Source organism: Convolutriloba macropyga, chromosome 3 (genome assembly GCF_964194025.1).
Source record: "Convolutriloba macropyga chromosome 3, txConMacr16.3, whole genome shotgun sequence".
Classification (NCBI taxonomy): Eukaryota; Metazoa; Xenacoelomorpha; order Acoela; family Convolutidae; genus Convolutriloba; species Convolutriloba macropyga.
In genome coordinates, this window is record NC_134470.1 from 57,979,765 (window position 1) to 58,002,241 (window position 22,477).

At 36.2% G+C, this 22,477-nt stretch overlaps 1 protein-coding gene across 6 annotated transcripts in view; it reads left to right on the top strand.

Moving 5' to 3' along the window:
* Nucleotides 1-22,477, top strand: part of LOC142336312 (brefeldin A-inhibited guanine nucleotide-exchange protein 3-like) — a 179,254-nt gene that overhangs the window by 21,269 nt on the left and 135,508 nt on the right. For 5 of the 6 annotated variants that reach the window (XM_075385052.1, XM_075385054.1, XM_075385053.1 and 2 more), the window contains exons 7-10: nucleotides 1,693-1,947; nucleotides 3,654-3,941; nucleotides 6,271-6,419; nucleotides 11,272-11,463. In XM_075385052.1, coding sequence (XP_075241167.1) covers nucleotides 1,693-1,947; nucleotides 3,654-3,941; nucleotides 6,271-6,419; nucleotides 11,272-11,463 — 884 coding nt within the window. The remainder of the gene's footprint in view (nucleotides 1-1,692; nucleotides 1,948-3,653; nucleotides 3,942-6,270; nucleotides 6,420-11,271; nucleotides 11,464-22,477) is intronic. The other variant, XM_075385056.1, reaches the window with a different exon arrangement.

A 22,477-nucleotide genomic window follows, 5' to 3' on the forward strand; every position in this document is an offset into this window, starting at 1 on the left:
AAAATGACTTTTGCATTTTAAAACTTAAGTTTAGTTTGAATTTGTTTAAGGTCAAAGGAACTCATTTGTGCAGTAAAGGTCCCTAATAAGAGGCTTCTGCAGAATGAATTTCAACAAGCTTTATTAATTTATCGCTGAATGTTTTTTACCTAGTTTTTTGAGCGGCGTCGATTTTTTCAATTTAGATCTGTATCTGTTTCTATCTCTATTATATGGCACGCAGGTCTATTCGTTCGCAGCTATTCCGGCAATTTGCCGGCTATGTTTTTGAAAACTATCATTTTTCAAGTGTATCAATCTTTAAGGGCCAGTAAAACTTTTTTCGGGCTTGCATTTGGGTTACTAAATAATTTCTGCAGACAACGAAATCGTTCTCAAGATAGTATCACGAATGTTTGATAAATTTTGCAATTGTTTTAAAATTTTTTGGAAGTTTTCATTTTCTGAATTTAACGATCTTTACGGGCAAAAGGAAGTGGAAGACTTTCTAGCTGAGGATGAAGATGTCAGACTGTCAACCTTGAGGGCATTCGTCCGATCTCCTGTGGTCTTTTTTGCACCCGTAATACATCTCTAAGCTACACCTTTCTAAATTATTTTGCCCCCGTCCGTCGTACGAGAGCAATTTATCCGAAGTTAGTCGGGTGTCGTTAGAGTTAATGCCTCCTCTTTATTGCAACTGTTTGTAGAACAACTGTGGGGATAGAAGAATGGCGTAAAATTGTGGTCTAACTAATATAACGCTTTCGCAACTGCAACTGTTGTAATGCAACTGTTATAATCGCAACAAGAGCTGATTTATAAACACGGCCATATGGTTGTTATCGCCCTCTTGCAGTTATTCAACAACGCGGCTTCGCCTCGGAAATAATCGCCAAATTGCGGTAACAACCGTCTGACAAAGTATCAACAGTATTCAATCCAGTGGCCTGTATTTGTGCATGCAAATCATAGGATGCGCTTAAGAAACGTTAGAAAATACAGTGCTTTAAAAATTTGCATACGGGAAATTCGATACTATGTATCAACTCCGCAACTCGTCAAAATTTTACTCATTGTCACTACATATTGTGCCTGGTTATATATTCGAACATTACTCAACGAGAAAATCTTTTGCATTGATCTACTACATTCATGCGGCGCATGGAAGGCTTTTTTTAATCCATTTGAAATAATTTTTGGCTTTGTTTCGATACACTGGACAGTCTGTAGTGAAATGAGATCGGATGTGTTGTGCGTGGTGCCCCTTTGCTCTCCGGTAGTATTTGGCGGGTCCTGTCTCTGAAAGTATCCCATTCGTTTGTCTCAGAATGACGTGTTGCTTGCTTTCAATTATAATCACATCTATATCATAAAAATTACGTTACGAAAAGTTGGCTTAAATTTGGATTCAGTTAATTGAGAAAGGTTGATCTTAGCCTGGAATGTGTACATAGGTTCTAGAAACTTCAATTCTGGAAAATATAGAATGTAGGCGTGTGTTTTGTTCCCACCAGACACATCAATATTATGCATACATGAGTAGGCTGTAATGAAGTTCCAGGAATGCTGAAAGTTGTCTCAAACCAGCTTCAAAACTGATAGTTATCTGCTGACAAATGGCGAAGAAGTCAATTTTATGCTTCTGGTTTTGTACATGACTTCGTCTGTGATTGTGACGCGGAAGTGTAGTCGTATTATATATATTTTTAGGAATATCTACGCTATCGCAGGAGAGCTATTACGTCTGGTCGGATGTCTGAGTTCCATGCGCCCAGTTCTGCAGAGTCTGTTCCACAGGATTCTCCTATTCCCACCTCCCAACTACAGACTGGAAGCATTGAGAGCTGTGAATGAATACCTGCAGAGTCCAATGAGGGTATTGGACATTTGTGGTCCCACAATACAGGATACGAGAGTGAATGAGAACAGGGCCAGGAGGGATTATGACACTGATTTGCTCAAACTGTAAGTAGCACGACGCGACATTCTTGTGTTCGTTTTTGTTGGATATTTAGATCTTTCGTGTGTGGGACCCGTTCTGTTTCGGCCACCCAGTGGTTTTCGTAACCCCAATTTACAAATTATCTGTTGTTATATTGAGCTTTGCTGTGTAAAAAATAGCACTTGGTCTCGGGAGCCAAAACATTTTATACCCACTAAGCTGGGAGGCCGAAACAACAGATGTTGCGTTTGTGACCACCCAGCATATTTTTTTTCACACCCCAAACGCACGTTCGATTTTAAATCCAATTGGAATAAAGCAGGTGACATGACAAGTGATGATTCATTAGAGTTACGCCAACGGGTCAGTCAGTTTGGTTTCGCGGCGAACATTTAGTCCTTAGAAACTGATCCACTTTACAATATGCCTGCACTTACATATCGCAAAAAAATACACCCTGATGAAAGATTATCCAAATCAATCCCGAGCCTTATCAAGCCTGACCAAGTGATATTTTTAACACATTTGGTCGTTTTTTCAATTGTCTCGGTTGCAGGTCCATTCGGGCTCTTTTGGTTTGCTGCTACTGGTTCATTTACATGTAACCTGAAAACATTTTTCATGTAATCACTGCACCAGATTCGTCCAAAAGAGCATTCTCTACCATTAGAAAAACAATAAATCTGCCCATTGTGAGTGAAGTTCGTCGGAGCTTTGCTTTTAATTGGTTTCGAACGTCTTTTTATGCAAAATTTTTGCTTGACCGTTTTGACTTTTCACGTGACTTTTGCACCTTCGTTTTGAAAAACGACCTTTTCGTTTTGGCTGATCTAAATTTCTCTCATTCACATGTGTCAGCAGCTGTCTCAAGTGACGGCAGCTCAGTATTAAAAGTCAAATTAAAAGTGCGACAAAGTTGGTGTAGTTTTTTTACTTTAAATTTTATTATTGATTATAGTGGTATATAATAACATCTCCTACGTCATTTAAAGCCCCCTTAGTGAATTAATTACTCCTCCGAATTAATCAGGCTGCAATAGATTTGAGTTCTCACTAGTCTGTCGAGAGCAATTCTTGCGACGCTAGTCGGTTATGTCTAATAGCCGCCATCATCTCAGCTGGCTATTTTTGAAGCCCTTTTTCTTCAATCAAAAATATTTCGATTTACCATAGTTCACAGGTTGTCCCACATTTTGCATGAAATCTTTGACTTCCCTAGGCTAGTTTAACTCGTTTCTTATTCTGCTCAAAGTGATTTTAAACAGCAGTTGCTCAGCAAAACCGAACAGAGCAACTCCATTTTCTTCGTCTCACAAACGAGTTAAGCTTTGTTCATCATTTTCAGGAGACATGCTATGTTGGTGCTTTTAATTAAAAATCTTCATAACAAATTAATTAATAATGATGAGCCTACTGATTCATTGAATTGTAGTAATAATCACCTTTGTGCTGAAAACAACTCTAGGGTCTGAAAATCAGTTTTTCTGGAGTTATATCGCAAAGAATCTGCAAAAATGTAAACAAAATTTTTTTTTTTTTGGGGGGGGGGGGGGGGGGGGGCATCGAAGGACTCTCAACCAAACAATTTAAGTATCGAATGAGAGTAGAACAGAGAGTTTTAAACATTTTTTACAGTACGTTACTATAATCATGTCGAAAAGCAGACTTTTCGTACTTTTTTCAGCTTACTATTATTAGTGAAATTATTTTATTTTGATTTTTCGGTTAGTGTGATGGACGGAATTTGTGAGTCGGTATACAGTTGCAATTCGCACGTGAGCAGTGAAGCTGTGGGCTGCATTGTGTCATTTCTATCAACACTGGCAAAAATCAGCTCTGGTGTAGGTTTCCAGCAGTACCAAATAGACGAAATCATATCACGATGGGCTGACAATCTGGAGTTGATGAGTCCTGACGAGTTGTCAGTGAAGACCAAGAAGTTCGTGAGATTTTCAAAAGAATTAGTTCAGAAAAGGACATTTAACACCAATAGCCGAGCAGACGAAGATTACTTTCGGTGAGTTGAATCTATGATGAGAGATTTTGAAATAGTTCAGTTCATCTTACGCATACGTTTGGTTTCATATTCAGCTTCTTGCTTATTTGATTTTTAGTATAGACTGTTTCGCTGAGATCTCTATTGGGTCAATAATTTAAGCAATGCTTTTACCGACCAGTATGTAATCGAGCGAGCATATTTATTAATTAATAGCCGCCCTCATTTTCTCAGCCGGCTATTATTGCGCTATTTTTTGTTTTACTTCGTCGAAATTTTTTTCGCTTTACCATTTTGCCGCTTTTTAATAGCCGCCTCATCTTCTCAGCCGGCTATTATAGCTATCCTATTTTTTACAATTCAAAGAATTTGAATTGTATTGGGGCGCTGTCTTTTTTTTTTTTTTAAGATCTGTTCACACATTTTCATGATTTTTGAAGTCAAATTGGAGTAGTGATTTTGGTCACGCCGAAACAGGAAATGGAGCGAAAAAGCGAGTGGTTTTGCGGCGTGAATTATTTTTGCTCTAATTTTAAAGTAGAGTGAGAAAACTGTGTTTGAACAAAAATTCGCTTTCTCGCTAGTGGTTTTTTGTTCACATGCGGCAATTTCACTCTGATTTTTACTACTTTTTCGATTTTTGGAGCGGGTTTTTTTCTAAATGGTTTTTCGCAATCCAATCACAGCTCATTCTAGGCCTAGTTTATTGTTTGAATTAAATTTTCATTTCTCCCTAGTGGTTTTTTTGTTCACATGCGGCATTTTGACATTGATTTTTTGTTTTTTTTTCTTATTCTTCGATCCGATTTTTTTAAAATGGTTTTCTCAATTCACTCATAGTCCATTCTAGGTCTAGTTTTTCTGTTGAGTCAATGAAAATTCTTTGAATTGTACGTCAGGACTTGTCCTGCTATGTTTTTTTACTTCGTCGAATAAAAAAAATTTTCGCTTTACCTCATTTTGCCGCTTTTTCAACATTTTGCGTGATATCTTTTTGACTTCTCTAGACTAGTTTCTCTCTTCTCTCATTCTGCTAAAAGTGATTTTGAACATCAGTTGCTCAGCAAAGCAATTCAAAATGAACAGAGTCAGTATAAAAAATTGAAGTCAGAAGTAGAAACGGGATAAACCCATAAAGCCCAATTTTAGATGCCCGCTATTTGAACGTCGTTCCTATAAGTCTTAGTTACCATCTCTAATGCTTATTGGTATTGATATTAGCCCCTGTAGCCTCTCTCTAAGAAACAGAAGTACGTTATCTTCAACTACGAAATGCCATCAAAATAAATCGGACTTAGAAAATGTTCTTGTACAAAATTCTTTTTTTTTTTCAATATCTTCTATTCTTTCAATCCCAATCATGCTTATTGGAATCAACGGCGGCTATTTTCCGGCAATCTGCCGGGTATGTTTCGACATTTTGCGTGAAATCTTTTTGACTTCTGTAGGCTAGTTTCTCTCTTCTCTCATTCTGCTAAAAGTGAATTCGAACATCAGTTGCTCAGCAAAGCAATTCAAAATGAACAGATTCAGTATAAAAAATTGAAGTCAGAAATAGAAACGGGATAAACCCATAAAGCCCAATTTTAGATGCCCGCTATTTGAACGTCGTTCCTATAAGTCTTAGTTACCATCTCTTATGCTTATTGGTGTTGATGGTATCCCCTGTAGCCTCTCTCTAAGAAACAGAAGTATGTTCAACTACGAAATGCCATCAAAATAAATCGGACTTAAAAAATTTTTTTGTACAAAAATCTTTTTTTTTCAATATCTTCTATTCGTTCAATCCCAATCATGCTTATTGGAATCAACGGCGGCTATTTTCCGGCAATCTGCCGGGTATGTTTATGATTTGAGAGGTAAATGTTTGACATGTTTTTAGCCCATACAGGGGAAGTATCTTAATCTGTTTTCTATCCATTTACTTCCAGTTTTACACAGCATAAGATATATATGGTATAGAATGTCGCGCATAGCTCCCTTGAAATTTTTTGGAATTTATTTTAGAAATGGTGTTTAATTGACAGTTATAGGGACTTTACTTTCTTGTGTTGCTCAATTGTTTTCAGTGAACAAATTTTATAGCAGCTTGACTTTATTTGATTATTATATGGTTTTTTAATGCAGTTAAGAAATTGTTCTTTTTTGTTCCGACCTCATGTAATGCAGGACGGAACTCAATGCTGGTCTCAATTTTTTGGTGTCATTTGTGACCCCAAGAAATGTTAATCAAAACCCCCGGACAAATAGAAGTGGTATTCGGCTACAATACAAACATAAATTGTGCTGCAGCAATTATATTGAAGCGGAAACGCGGATTTGATAAGAGATGAACAAGGATTATTTTTAGTCAAGAGTTTGGTCAGACATACTGGGACAACTGCGCGACCATTGATGAGGAGATAATTGGCATCGAGCAAATCGACAGACCATACTCCTCGAGTCAATCATCTTCAATAAACAACAGAGGAGCTGCAAATGTACCCCACAATCTAGCTGGTGAGAGTTTAAATCAAAAGTTGGTGATCATAAACCAATCCGGTATTCATGCAAGGTTATTTTAGGCCTTTTTCTCTTTTTTTTTTACAATCCAAAGGATTTGGATTGTTTCAATAACCAATGCAACGTTGTTCAATACGCAGTTGATACCTTAGTTTACGCTTTCAATAGAGAACTTGACATAGCGAACAAAAACCTTAAAGATCCTGTGTAAAGATAGCCTGAAATTGTATAAATCTGAAATTGAGAAATAGTCTAAATCTAATTCTGCGAAAAGTCAATTTTTTTAAACCAACGCATCTTCTATGACTTTTACTGGTGAAAAGTTGACAATGAAAAATTCAGTGAAATACTTAGCAGTTTTTCTCGACAGAAACCTACTTTACCACGAGGAATTGAAAATTGTGTCGCGAAAAATGACGTGTGGAATAAGAGCAGTTTATGCGATCAAGAGCTCTTTCCAGTTCATACCAGACTTAAACTTATGAATGAACTATTTGTTAGTCATTTCCACTATAGAGCTGTCTTATTGAGTGGTATAAAGCGTTCTTTTCGAATGTCACTTTAGAAGCAGTTAAACTGGGCAGTCAAGTCTTGCTTCAACAGAAAAAAAATGACACTTTTTTGACCTAAAGCATAAAGTGTTTTTCTCTAATGTCATTTGAGAAGAAGTTAAACTGCGCAGTCAAGTCTTGCTTCAACAGAAAAAAATATGACACTTCTTATGACCTAAAGCTGATGTTTCCATTTGAATTTCTTTTGAAGATTAGAGAAGCCACTTACTTGCTCATACTTCTATCAAATAGAGCTCCACCTTTCATAAATCTAGTGATTCCTTCACTGAGTACCAAAAAACGAACAAATTTCTATTTCGACGTCAAATACAAATCACATTACCTTAAGAACAGATTTTTCGCCAGAGCTATAGAATGCTGGAATGACTTCATCATATCTAATCCACTTTGTATTATTCTTAGTTTTCAAACTGTGAAAAAACCGGGGCCCATTTTTTAAAGAAATTACAAATTTTTTATAGCCTATGTTGTGGGAGCTTATCATGAAGAGACTTTAATTTCAGTTAATATTGATAAAATTCATTTAGTTGACTACTCTAGTACTTATTGGTTTTGATGCTAGCCCCGGCATCCTCTGATTAGGAAACGGAAGTATGTCTAAGAACGAAATGAAATCAAAATGATGTAGTTCACACGTTAAAAGTGTTTTACTACGTGAATCAGTTTTTTTCCATTTTGTCTCTTGTTGATATCCCCAATCGGGGTTATGGGAATCGATGGCGGCTATCTTCCTTTTCCGGCAATCTGCTGTGTATATATTTTTTAACGGTGCGCTATCTTTTTATTACGATTCGAAGGCGAGTATTGGAGAAGTCTTTTCTTTTGTTTGAGAGGAAGGAGCTATTTGAGTATTTCAATTTGCTCAAATGAGTTTTTCTTTGGCTTTATGTGCCCTTGTGATATGAAAACTTTAATTTTTTCTAGTTAGTTCAAGTTGTCTTTAAGAATATTTTCTCATGGCTTGACTTCAAATATTTTTTTATTGCCGTGGGTGGTTTTGGTATGTAGTAGTTTTTTCTGAAAGGGTAGTTTTTGGTAGAGGCATTTCATCGAGTCATGTTGTTTCCGGAATTTTTCCGGCTTTGTTTTTACATTTTTTCCACTTTTTCTCAACTTGCTTTTAAACTGAGTGGAGTGAGAAATTGATGTGCGAACTTATTGTTTTTAAAGCTTATTATTCCCGTTCGGCGATTCGACTTATTTTTGATGTTCTTTTTCTTATTTTCATTGTTTCGTCGTCTGACGCTCTTTTTTGTTTTAAGTTTGTTCACATGTCAAAGCTGGAAAATTCATTTTTCTGAATGTGTTCTTCCTCTCACTAATGGCTTGTGACGGCATTTCGCTCTCGCTGTAGCAATAGTTCCTAGGTCATTTGCGTGATTAGATTTTGATCATATGCGACTTACTTCACTTAATAAAAAATGAATTTGGCACTATAAAATTTTAATTTAAATTAGTTAAAGGTCAAAGAAACTCATGAGCAATAAATCCCCCTAATGTGCTTTCGCGGAGTGATTTTTAACAAGCCGTTTTAATTTATCGTTCAATATTCATCACACAGTTTAATCCGATTCGACCTATATCTATCTGTTTAATAGCCGCCGTCAGCCTCTCAACGACTACTATTTAGGCGCTCTTTTGTTTACAATCCAAGAATTGGATTTCATTGGTGCTCTGTTTTTGGTAAGATGTTTTCACGCTTTCTTTCATGACTTTCATGAACTCTCAAAACGGGATAAACCGGTGAAGATCAGCGGGCAGGTGAAGCTCAGCGAGTATTAGCTGCCAATGTTAATTGCCACGCTGGTCAGACGCACTTGTTCTAACTTCCTAATTCAATTCTTTGGATTGTATTTCAGGACTTCTCCTGCTGTTTTTTTATTCGCTTTACCTTTTGATCACGTTTTTCGTTTTACATAAGTCACGATTTCCACGTTTTACTTCTGACTTACATCACACCTGTTTCAACTGAACGGATTTCAAATTCTTTCACGCATTGAATTACACAATGTGGTGAATACGGTCAAAGTCAAAAAGGCAATATCAAAAGATCAAAAGAAACAGGATAAGCTTATAAAGCCTGGTCATTAAGTCATAGTGCATTAGGCTATAAAAGTTCATTAAAGCGATTGCTAACTGGCATTAGTATTATGCTTAATCGCTTTTAGTTTAGAAGCTGTGTTAAGTGTTATTGTGGAATCTAACCGAATATGCCGAATTTACACACCAAATAAGATCACTCTGAGACTTAGAAAAATTCGGTCAATTTCTATCTCTTGTGTTTTCTTTTTCTGTTTAAATCGCAATGTTGGTCAATTGGGTCAATTGCCGCTATTTTCCGGCAGTTTGTCGGCTATGTTTCTGTATGTATCTGTACCTGTGTTATTCGGTACGCAAGTCTATGTTGCAGCTATCCCGGCAACCAGCTGTTTTTATATAAATATTTCAAGAGGTCATACGCTTGCTCTAAGATTGCATAGTTGTTTTTGAACTCCAGTAAATGGCAATTAATGGTTTACATGATTTAGAAATGTTTGTTTTAATAAAATGAGTCATTTTTCGAGTTTCGCCCGTTCTCTTGTTCTCATTGTTGTTGTCCTTCTTCAGAGTCTGGTTAATGACTGGTCTTATTGACAAACTCATAAAGCGTTGTAGAAAATATCAAGTAGTTTTAATTGATATCTAAAGGTTTTAACTACTGTCACAATTTGTTCCCAACAATTATCAATGATTTTTTAGAGTTCCCCATTGTCCTAGTTTCTTGTTGTTTCATCAATTAGTCTCGTTGAAGACAGTTCTCATCATTTGGTATTGATGAATAGAGAAATTTAATTAGTGGAATCTTCAAAGGTTGATTATTGGGTTTTGATTAGTCGTATTAATTAATTTTGGCAGATATCGTTTCTATTTTCGGCGAGTTTTTGAATCTTGCCTTTATTTTGTTTTCTTTGTTCCTTTTTTGGCATGCTCCAAATAGTTTTATGACTTATGAATTTTCATGTGATTGTGGATATAAGTATGTAATTTCGTGTTGTTCATTCTTTGAGACTACAACTAATTTTCTTAAATTTTTACCGATTTTTACAAATTTCTCAGTTTTTGAAACTTCTGATTTTTCTAGTATTGATTTCCAGAAGTGCATTTTACTGCTCACTCATTCTGAGGAAGCGTAGTGGCTTTGTTTAGATGAAGTCTGGTTCTTATTGCTTGTTTTTAAAATTTTAGTTTTGGAAACAGAATTTTTAATTGTTGGTAAAGTTTTTTGTATTTTTGCGCAGATGGGATCGTGTGTTTTGTTGATTGCCATGGTCTTCTAAACTGCCAGATAAATATTGTTGATTTAATACATTGTATTCTATTTAAGACTTGTCCGGTTATGTTTTTACACAGTTTGGTCATGTTTCTCATTTTACATAAGTCACGACCTCCGCGTTGTAAACCTACCGCATTCACTATTTCTACTGAATAGATTTTAAATCCATTCACTCACTGAATTACGTAATACAGTGAAGCCTCAGTATTAAAATCCGAATTTATAGTTGTTTATTCTAAGTTAAAGTGCACACAAAACTCTTTTCGACGCTTAAAACAAAAAGCTTGTCAAGATTTAGATCAAGATAGTCACTCTCACCTGTCGAATAATTATCAAACTTACCTCGATTGGTAGATAACAAAACTGAAACGAAGGATTTCAATTTCACAAACTAATTATTTTCTAAAGTGGTGTTGGAAGCGTTATATTGCATTGATCTACTTGAGCAAACTAAGATTTACAGGGATTCATTATTTTGAACGTGTGAAAAAATTTTTTTAGGACTTTTGACCCCCTTACACACCCGTTCCCAATTGGAAGTGTAAGAATTCCTAATTCAGTATACATTTACACAAGCAAACGAATCTTCGCGATGATAAAGTATAAAATTGCGAATAATGAAGGCACAATCTACAGTAATGCAAAGTTTTTACAACGCATCAGTGCAAGTTGTTGCAGCATGCATTTGGCGCTTTTGATGTTTTTATTGTTTTGCGATTGTAGGTCTACGAAGCAATCGCAGCTCTTTTCGGATAATGTGCAACGAATGTTCTTCAAATTTCTGTCCATTGACTGATCTAAGTAACCTAAAATTTCTGATAAAATGTGTTGATGATTGCTTCGGGTAATCTGAAAAGTAGAACTTTATCTGATCCTGTTTATTGACATCGTGGTTTGTTGAAATGCTTTGAGGTAGTGACTGTTTGTGTTATTGTTATTATACCAAATCAAAACATTTTCATAGGCGGAGGTGGAAACAGGAAGCAGCCGCAGTCATTGTCCAGTGGTGGAGGAGAGGGTGCTGGAGAGAGTGAGGAGGGATATGAAGATGTTGACATCAGTGATGCTCTGAAGAATGGCAGTACTGAAGATATCGGAATTGGTGATGGTGTCAACCATGAGAGGAGTTCGCCCGAGTCTATTGTGCTTCCTCCTGGTCAGTAGCAGCAAACAATGGTGGTAAAAAATACTACTGGTCTCCGCAGACAAACTTGTTCCTAACTCCTAATCGGACAATTGCATAATAATTGACTGCTCTCCGTTGTTTTTCGACCTATATAACTCCCAAACAAGATTAAAACCAAAAATTTCTGAAAGCGCTGCATCACAAATGAACTCTCGATTTCGGTATGATCCGAACCGGACTAGAAGTTTGACCTGAATTGTTTTTGAATTCGATTAGTAGCGGACATCATCTTCGCAGACGGCTGTCATAATGCTCCTAATTTCGTTAACTCCGTCAAACAAACATTTGTTTCGCTTGATATTTTTGAAGCAGTTATTGTAAACGTGCGTGTCGTGTTTATGAAAAATTGTTGCTTAACTGTTTTTGGGCTTTTGGTGGTTAAGATGTCAGACTGACATCCTAGAGATCCAGGGTTCGAAACCCTCAGGATTCAATTTTCTAGCACCCATATTACTTCTCTAAGCTGCGTTCCATAAAAATTAAATTGCCGTGCCTGGCGTTCGAGAGCAAGAAATTCATCCGACGTTTGTCGGGTTGTTTGACTTCTCTAGGCTCGTTTTTTGCTCATTCTGCTCAAGTAATCTAAATTAAACGGAATCAATATCAAAAATTGAAATAAAAAATAGAGAAGAATGAACCAAGTTTTTAGGTGCCCGATATTTGAACTTTGGTATAATTCACTAATGAATATTGGTATTGATACTATTCACTGTATCCTAAGAAACCGTAGTTTGCCTAAATCTAAAATTCAATCACAATAGCAAGAGTTTTTTGTATTTTTTCGTTCTTTTTCAGATTTGTCTGATTGTTTCATTGGAATCAATGGCGTCTATTTTCCGGCAATATGCCGGGTATATGTTTATACTAGCCTTGAAACTATTTTGAGGCTTGAATGGCCGCCTCATCGTGGTTTTGAACAATTCGAAGAAGTTTTGAACAATTCGAAACGCCAAAACTGGATATGGAGCGAACTGAGTGACTATGCAGGTATAATATTTTTCACTCCAATTTAAAATTGAAGTGGGAAAACATTGTTTTTACGAAGATTCGTTTTCGTTATTTTAAATTTTCACTAAAGTGCCTCAACTTAACTTCTGTTTTTACTTTTTTATTGGTGTCGGCCGATTTTTGAAGCAATTATTATGAACGGTTTGGTCCTTTTTATGGAAAGTTTTTGCTTGACCGTTTTGATTTTTTGAGTGACTTCTACGCCCTTGACGTAGAAGTTCGTAGCAATTATTGTAAACGTGTGTCTTTTTTATGCAAAATTTTTGCTTGACGGTTTTGACTTTTCGAGTGACTTTTACGCCCTTGACTTTGTGCTCTTCGCGTGATCTAAAATTCTCTTTCAATCACAATTTCAAGCCGCTGAACTCTATTGGCGGCAATTTAATACTAAAAGTCAAATGAAAAGTGCGACAAAACTGGTGCAATTTTTCACTTTAAATCTTAATAGTGGTATATATTAACCTCTAATATGATTATTTGAAGCCCACTATTGAACTTCTTTGTCATATTTAGCCCCCCCCCCCACCCGACTGAAGCAGGCTGCAATTGATTAGATCTCCCACTAGTCGTTCGAGAGCAATTCTTCCGACTTTTAGTTGGTTATGTTCTAAAATTCTCATTCACAAGTGTCAGAAGCTCAACTCAAGTGGCGGCAGATAAATGCAAATGAAAAGCGCCGAAATTGGTGTAACTTTTTTCTCTTTAATTTTTGTTAGTGGTTATAGTGGTATACAAGAGCCTCTAATGACGTCATTTGAAGCGTCCGTAGTGAATTAAGTCCCTGCTCCTACTGAAGCAGGCTGCAATAGATTCGAACTCCCACCATTCTTTCGCGAGCAGTACTCCCATTTTAGATGGTTATTTTTGATAGCCGCCGTCAGCCTCTCAACGGCTATTATTTAGGCGCTCTCCTTTTTTACAATTCAAATTATTTGAGTTGTATTGGGGCGCTGTCTTTTTACGACTCGAAGAGAAGTTTTGGTGGAGCGAAGACTCGAAGAGGCTTTATGGTTTTTAATAGCTGTGAAGCGAGTGCTTTCACTATTAATTTTTCAAATTTTGCCTACTAACTTTGAAGTAAATTTCGGGCTGAAAGACTTTTTATTAAATCAATTGGTTTTTGCATATTTTTAACAGCTGAGTGGAGCTATATTGCATTGAATTGGAATGTATTGGTGCTCTGTTTTTTTTTACAATTCAAAGATTTTGAATTGTATTGGGGCGCTGTCTTTTTTAAGATCTGTTAACACGTTTTCATGATTTTTGAAGTCAAATTGGAGTACTGTTTTTTGTCACACCGAAACAAGAAATGGAATAAAAAAACGAGTGAACGTGAAATTTTCTGCTCTCATTTTAAACTATACTAAGAAAACGATGTTTGAACAAGAATTCGCTTTCCCGCAAGTGGTTTTTTGTTCACAGGCGGCAATTCTGCTGTGATTTTTAATGGTTTTTCCGATTTTTTTGGATTCGATTTTTTTTAACTGTTTTTCCCAATCCATTGATAGTTCATTCTAGGCATTGTTTTTTGTTTGAACCAAATTTTTTTTTCTCGCTAAGGGTTTTTTGCGTCATTTTGACATTGATTTTCTGAATTAAGTATATTTTTAGAATCTATCTGAAACTGCACGCCAAATTAGAACACTTTTTGTCACAAAGAAAAATGGAAAACAATTCGGTCAATTTGTCTCTTATTTTTATTTTTCTGTTTTGATCCCGATGGCCACCAAGCGCGTCAACGGCAGCTTTTTTTCGGCTATATACCGACTATTTTTTCTATTGTTTTTTGTTCCTAATCATTTCAAGGTCTAATTTGTCTCTTTAGTCATTGCTTATTCTGTTTGAGGACTGGATTTTTGTTGCGATCAGTTGGGGCGCTGTCTTTTTTAAGATCTGTTAACACGTTTTCATGATTTTTGAAGTCAAATTGGAGTACTGTTTTTTGTCACACCGAAACAAGAAATGGAATAAAAAAACGAGTGAACGTGAAATTTTCTGCTCTCATTTTAAACTATACTAAGAAAACGATGTTTGAACAAGAATTCGCTTTCCCGCAAGTGGTTTTTTGTTCACAGGCGGCAATTCTGCTGTGATTTTTACTGGTTTTTCGATTTTTTTGGATTCGATTTTTTTTAACTGTTTTTCCCAATCCATTGATAGTTCATTCTAGGCATTGTTTTTTGTTTGAACCAATTTTTTTTTCTCGCTAAGGGTTTTTTGCGTCATTTTGACATTGATTTTCTCTTTTTTATTCTTTTGATCTGATTTTTTAGAAATGTTTTTCGCACTTCACTTGTCGGTTCTAGGTATAGTTTTTTGTTTAGTAAATGAAAATTTTATGAATGGTACGTCAGAACTTGTCCTGCTATGCTTTTAATTGGCTTTACCTTTTGATTACGTTTTCGTTTTACATAAGTCACGATTTTCACGTTTGACGTCCGACGTACCTCACTCTATTGTTTCAACCGAATGTGTTTTATTTTTTTTCAAGCATTGAATTACGCAATGTTGTGAATAGTGTCAGAGTCAAAAGAGGAAAATGAAAAGAGAGGAGATAAACCGGTAGAGCCCGGTAATTAAGTCATTGAGAATTAGATTATTAAAGTTCATTAGAGTGTTCGCTAGCTGACATTGGTATTAAGCTTATTAGCTTTCAAATTAGAAGCTGAATTAAGTATATTTTTAGAATCTATCTGAAACTGCACGCCAAATTAGAACACTTTTTGTCACAAAGAAAAATGGAAAACAATTCGGTCAATTTGTCTCTTGTTTTTATTTTTCTGTTTTGATCCCGATGGCCACCAAGCGCGTCAACGGCAGCTTTTTTTCGGCTATATACCGACTATTTTTTCTATTGTTTTTTATTCCTAATCATTTCAAGGTCTAATTTGTCTCTTTAGTCATTGCTTATTCTGTTTGAGGACTGGATTTTTGTTGCGATCAGTTGGGGCGCTGTCTTTTTTAAGATCTGTTAACACGTTTTCATGATTTTTGAAGTCAAATTGGAGTACTGTTTTTTGTCACACCGAAACAAGAAATGGAATAAAAAAACGAGTGAACGTGAAATTTTCTGCTCTCATTTTAAACTATACTAAGAAAACGATGTTTGAACAAGAATTCGCTTTCCCGCAAGTGGTTTTTTGTTCACAGGCGGCAATTCTGCTGTGATTTTTACTGGTTTTTCGATTTTTTTGGATTCGAATTTTTTAACTGTTTTTCCCAATCCATTGATAGTTCATTCTAGGCATTGTTTTTTGTTTGAACCAAATTTTTTTTTCTCGCTAAGGGTTTTTTGCGTCATTTTGACATTGATTTTCTGAATTAAGTATATTTTTAGAATCTATCTGAAACTGCACGCCAAATTAGAACACTTTTTGTCACAAAGAAAAATGGAAAACAATTCGGTCAATTTGTCTCTTATTTTTATTTTTCTGTTTCGATCCCGATGGCCACCAAGCGCGTCAACGGCAGCTTTTTTTCGGCTATATACCGACTGTTTTTTCTATTGTTTTTTATTCCTAATCATTTCAAGGTCTAATTTGTCTCTTTAGTCATTGCTTATTCTGTTTGAGGACTGGATTTTTGTTGCGATCAGTTGGGGCGCTGTCTTTTTTAAGATCTGTTAACACGTTTTCATGATTTTTGAAGTCATTGCTTATTCTGTTTGAGGACTGGATTTTTGTTGCGATCAGTTGGTCACTCAACCAGAAGTAATGGAAAGTTAACACAGAGACTGATTTTGTCTGTGGCATTTGTCACTGCATTCGTTATTGTTTTTAGGTCAATCGTGATGTTTTGTGAGCTTATAAGACTATCATATTGACTTCCAGCAATCACAGATCAAAACTAAACTACTAATCTCCCAGACTATTTAGTCTTGAGTATTTGCTTGAATTACATGAATTTTTTTGTGATTGTAATAGAATTTCGAGATATAAATTGAAATCTCATTTGTTTTCATTGGCAGTTTGTCCGGCGATCTGTCGAAAGGCGCATAGCGGACTAAATAGTCTGAGTGAGTGCATTTAATAAAACTGACGAAAACCAGCTTGGTTCCCCTAGTTTCCCAAACAAAGCACATCTTGGTTAACGTCCACCAGCAGCCTCTCGGAGGCGCTCTCCTCCTTTTTTTTCCAGTTCATTTTACCATTCAATCACGTTTTTTGTTTTACACAAGTCGTGTTTTTGACTTGCCTTGCTCACTGTTTCAACTGAATGGAGTTTAGAAATCATCAAAGAAATATTACCCAATATAAGGAATTGCAAGGGCAAATCAGAAGAACTGATTTAAAAGATAAAGTCCGGTCTTTTAGTTTTAGTGCATCATGTTATCAGAGCTCATTATGGCGGTTGCTAGCTGCCCTTACATTAAGCATTAGTGTTATCATCTAACTGAAACTTAATAAATTAGAGATTTTTTGACACTTTGAAAAGGCTGCCAATTTGTATCTTTTCTTCTTTTTTCGTCAAGGGCGGCCTATGGGTATCAAGGGGGCTATCGGCGGCTGTTTATGGTTTGAAGAGGGGAATCCGACTGCTTAATTAAAACAAAGCATTGCGATGGCTGGTGAAACGTTGTTGACGCAATGTGATTTCTGCCCAGTGCTCTGACTTTCCAGTGCTTGGTGAAGAAATTCAAATAAGCGCGGGCGGATAAAGCCAGTTGCCTTGAGATGGGAGACACCTTGAGGCAAGTTCTTTGCTGGTGAAGGGATCAAACGGCTCTCTATACCTGTATCCCAAGTAGCAGTGAGTTGTTACAACGAGCGGCGAAAGGGACAAAATATGGGTGCTCAGACCAATCATAGTTGGATAATTCCTGCTTCTCTTGCACCATTACTTCAGCAATGGTCTTAGCAACCCTCGGTTCCACGTGGTCAATGTTATTTAGGGGCTCTCCTTTTTTAAAATTCGATTTAACTTTTGATCAAGTTTTTTTTATTTTTTTTAAGTCACAAATTTCACGCTTGACTTCTGACTTCCCTCATTGTTTCAACTGACTGCATTTTGAACTATTTCACTCATGGAATTACGTAATGTAGTGAATACAGTCAGTCAAAAGTTCAAAATCAAAAGAGATGATGTAAAGATTTAAAGACTGGGCACTAAGTAATAGTGCATTAGGTTCCTTAGAGCGATTGCTAGCTGAAATTAACCCTAATAGCTTTCAATTTAGAAGGTGAGTTAGAACACTTTTAAAACTTAGGAAAACTGCTGTCAATTTCCATCTCTTATTTTTTTTGCTTCAATCCCAATGTGCGTCAAGCGGTTCAATTTTGGCTATTTTCCGGCAGTTTGCCGGCTATGTTATCAGTGAAGTTAAAGTCACGTGAAGTTACACTAGTCGTTTTCACGGTCCATGAAAGTGAAAGACGGTTTTATAATGGTAATTCTCGTTTTTATAGGAATTATAATGATGCATCACGGCCAAAGGTAGATAGGCAACCATTTTTTTTAAAAATATTTTAGATTTTGACATAGGTATAATCAGCAGTTGTATCGATTCAGATCTGTATCTCTATCTTTTTTCATAATGTGAGCTAGTTTACCTTACAGCTATTTTCGACAATTCGATGGCTGTTTTTAGTTGCTCTCGAATGAAGATCTCTTGCCACCGTGTTTTCTTCTGAATGTTTTCCGTCTTACCTTTTGACATTTGGTCATGAAAGACTTGATAAACAGTTATTTTGCTTGAAGGACATGAACTAGTTTTTGTGATTGTAATTGAACTGACAGATATAATTGAAATCTCACTTGGTTTTACTGGCATCTTGTCTGTTGATCTGTAGAAAGGCACATAACGGACTAATTAGTCTGATTGCGTGCTTTTATTAAAATTGGCTAAAACCAGCTCGGTTGCCCTAGTTTCCCAAACAAAGCACATCATGGTTAACGTCCACCAGCAGCCTCTCCGGGGCGCTCTCCTTTTTTCCAGTTCATTTTACCAATCAGTTGCGTTTTCTGTTTTACACAAGTCGTATTTTTCACTTGTATTTCTTTTACTTGCTTTGCTCACTATTTCAACTGAATGGAGTTTAGAAATCATTCAACTAATATTACCCAATATAATGAATTGCAAAGGCATATCAGAAGAACCGATATAAAACGACAAAGTCCGGTCATTGAGTTTGAGTGCATTAGGTTATCAAAGTTTCTTAGAGCGATTGTTAGCTGAAATTACGCTTAATAGCTTTAAATTTTGAAGCTGAGTTAGAACACTTTTTGAAACTTATGAAAATTTTCTGTCTATTTCTATCTCTTGATTTTTTGTTTTTATCCCAATGTGCGTCAAGTTGGACAACGGTGGCTATTTTCTTGCAATTTGCCGGCTATGTTATCAGTAAAGGCAGTAAACTTTTTTTGAAATTTTTAAAGATTTTGACATAGGTTTAACCGGCAATTCGATCAATTCAGATCTGTATCTGTATCTTTTATTTCATATTCCGGGCTAGTCTTTTTCGCAGCTATTTTCAACGATTCGATGATTGTGTTTAGTTGCTCTCGAACGAAGTTCTCTTGCCACTGAGTTTTCTCCTGAATGTTTTCCGTCGTACCATTTGACATTTGGTCATGAGAGACCTGATGAACATTGTTTTCGCTTAAAGAACATGAAGTAGCTGTTGTGATTGTAATTGATTGTAATTGAATGTGAAGATACAAATGAAAACGCATTTGTTTACTGGCATCTTGTCTGTCGATCTTCAGAAAGGCATATAGCGGACTAATTAGTCCGATTGGGTGCATTTACTAAAATTGGCTAAAACCTGCTCTGTTGCCCTATTTTCCCAAACAATGAACATTATGGTTAATGTCACGGCAGCCTCGCGGCGCCTCTCCTTTTTTTCGGGTTCATTTTACAATTCAATCACGTTTTTTGTATTACACATGTCTTTTTTTTACTTGTACTTTGTGAAATGCCTGGCTCAGTGTTTCAACTGAATGCAGTTCAGAAATCATTCAAACAATATTACCCAATATAATGAATTGCAAGGGCAAATCAGAAGAACCGATGTAAAACGATAGAGCGCGTTCATCGAGTCTTAGTGCATTAGGTTATCAAAGTTCCTTAGAGCGATTGCTAACTGAAATTATGCTTAATAGCTTTAAAATAAGAAGCTGAGTTAGAACACTTTGTGAAACTTATGAAAACTTTCTGTCTATTTCTATTTCTTGATTTTTTTGTTTTTTGTCCCAATGTGCGTCAAGTCGGACAACGGTGGCTATTTTCCTGCAATTTGCCGCCTATGTTATCAGTAAAGGCGGTAAACTTTTGAAAATTTTAATCAAAGATTTCGACATAGGTTTAATCGGCAATTCAATCAATTCAGATCTGTATCTTTTTTCATATTCCGGGCTAGTCTTTTTCAGAGTTATTTTCGACATTTCGATGGTTGTGTTTAGTTGCTCTCGAACGAAGTTCTCTTGCCACAGAATTTTCTCCTGAATGTTTTCCGTCTTACCATTTGACATTTGGTCATGAAAGACTTGATGAGCAGTTTTTTCGCGTGAAGGACATGGAGTAGCTGTTGTGATTGCAATTGATCTTAAAGATATAAATGAAAAGTATTTGTTTTTACTGGCATCTTGTCTGTCGATCTTTAGAAAGGCACGTAGCGGACTAATTAGTCCGATCGGGTGCATTTACTAAAATTGGCTAAAACCTGCTCTGTTGCCCTATTTTCCCAAACAATGAACATTATAGTTAATGTCACGGCAGCCTCGCGGCGCCTCTCTCCTTTTTTTCGGGTTCATTTTACAATTCAATCACGTTTTTTGTATTACACATGTCTTTTTTTTTCACTTGTACTTTGTGAAATGCCTGGCTCAGTGTTTCAACTGAATGGAGTTCAGAAATCATTCAAACAATATTACCCAATATAATGAATTGCAAGGGCAAATCAGAAGAACCGATGTAAAACGATAGAGCCTGTTCATTGAGTCTTAGTGCATTAGGTTATCAAAGTTCCTTAGAGCGATTGCTAACTGAAATTGTGCTTAATAGCTTTAAAATTAGAAGCTGAGTTAGAACACTTTGTGAGACTTATGAAAGTTTTCTGTCTATGTCTATTTCTTGATTTTTTTGTTTTTATCCCAATGTGCGTCAAGTGGGACAAAGGTGGCTATTTTCCTGCAATTTGCCGGCTATGTTATCAGTAAAGACGGTAAACTTTTGAAAATGTTAATCAAAGATTTTGACATAGGTTTAATCGGCAATTCGATCAATTCAGATCTGTATCTTTTTTTCATATTCCGGGCTAGTCTTTTTCAGAGTTATTTTCGACATTTCGATGGTTGTGTTTAGTTGCTCTCGAACGAAGTTCTCTTGCCACAGAATTTTCTCCTGAATGTTTTCCGTCTTACCATTTGACATTTGGTCATGAAAGACCTGATGAGCAGTTTTTTCGCGTGAAGGACATGGAGTAGCTGTTGTGATTGTAATTGATCTTAAAGATATAAATGAAAAGTATTTGTTTTTACTGGCATCTTGTCTGTCGATCTTTAGAAAGGCACGTAGCGGACTAATTAGTCCGATCGGGTGCATTTACTAAAATTGGCTAAAACCTGCTCTGTTGCCCTATTTTCCCAAACAATGAACATTATAGTTAATGTCACGGCAGCCTCGCGGCGCCTCTCTCCTTTTTTTCGGGTTCATTTTACAATTCAATCACGTTTTTTGTATTACACATGTCTTTTTTTTTCACTTGTACTTTGTGAAATGCCTGGCTCAGTGTTTCAACTGAATGGAGTTCAGAAATCATTCAAACAATATTACCCAATATAATGAATTGCAAGGGCAAATCAGAAGAACCGATGTAAAACGATAGAGCGCGTTCATCGAGTCTTAGTGCATTAGGTTATCAAAGTTCCTTAGAGCGATTGCTAACTGAAATTATGCTTAATAGCTTTAAAATAAGAAGCTGAGTTAGAACACTTTGTGAAACTTATGAAAACTTTCTGTCTATTTCTATTTCTTGATTTTTTTGTTTTTTGTCCCAATGTGCGTCAAGTCGGACAACGGTGGCTATTTTCCTGCAATTTGCCGCCTATGTTATCAGTAAAGGCGGTAAACTTTTGAAAATTTTAATCAAAGATTTCGACATAGGTTTAATCGGCAATTCAATCAATTCAGATCTGTATCTTTTTTCATATTCCGGGCTAGTCTTTTTCAGAGTTATTTTCGACATTTCGATGGTTGTGTTTAGTTGCTCTCGAACGAAGTTCTCTTGCCACAGAATTTTCTCCTGAATGTTTTCCGTCTTACCATTTGACATTTGGTCATGAAAGACTTGATGAGCAGTTTTTTCGCGTGAAGGACATGGAGTAGCTGTTGTGATTGCAATTGATCTTAAAGATATAAATGAAAAGTATTTGTTTTTACTGGCATCTTGTCTGTCGATCTTTAGAAAGGCACGTAGCGGACTAATTAGTCCGATCGGGTGCATTTACTAAAATTGGCTAAAACCTGCTCTGTTGCCCTATTTTCCCAAACAATGAACATTATAGTTAATGTCACGGCAGCCTCGCGGCGCCTCTCTCCTTTTTTTCGGGTTCATTTTACAATTCAATCACGTTTTTTGTATTACACATGTCTTTTTTTTCACTTGTACTTTGTGAAATGCCTGGCTCAGTGTTTCAACTGAATGGAGTTCAGAAATCATTCAAACAATATTACCCAATATAATGAATTGCAAGGGCAAATCAGAAGAACCGATGTAAAACGATAGAGCCTGTTCATTGAGTCTTAGTGCATTAGGTTGTCAAAGTTCCTTAGAGCGATTGCTAACTGAAATTGTGCTTAATAGCTTTAAAATTAGAAGCTGAGTTAGAACACTTTGTGAGACTTATGAAAGTTTTCTGTCTATGTCTATTTCTTGATTTTTTTGTTTTTATCCCAATGTGCGTCAAGTGGGACAAAGGTGGCTATTTTCCTGCAATTTGCCGGCTATGTTATCAGTAAAGGCGGTAAACTTTTGAA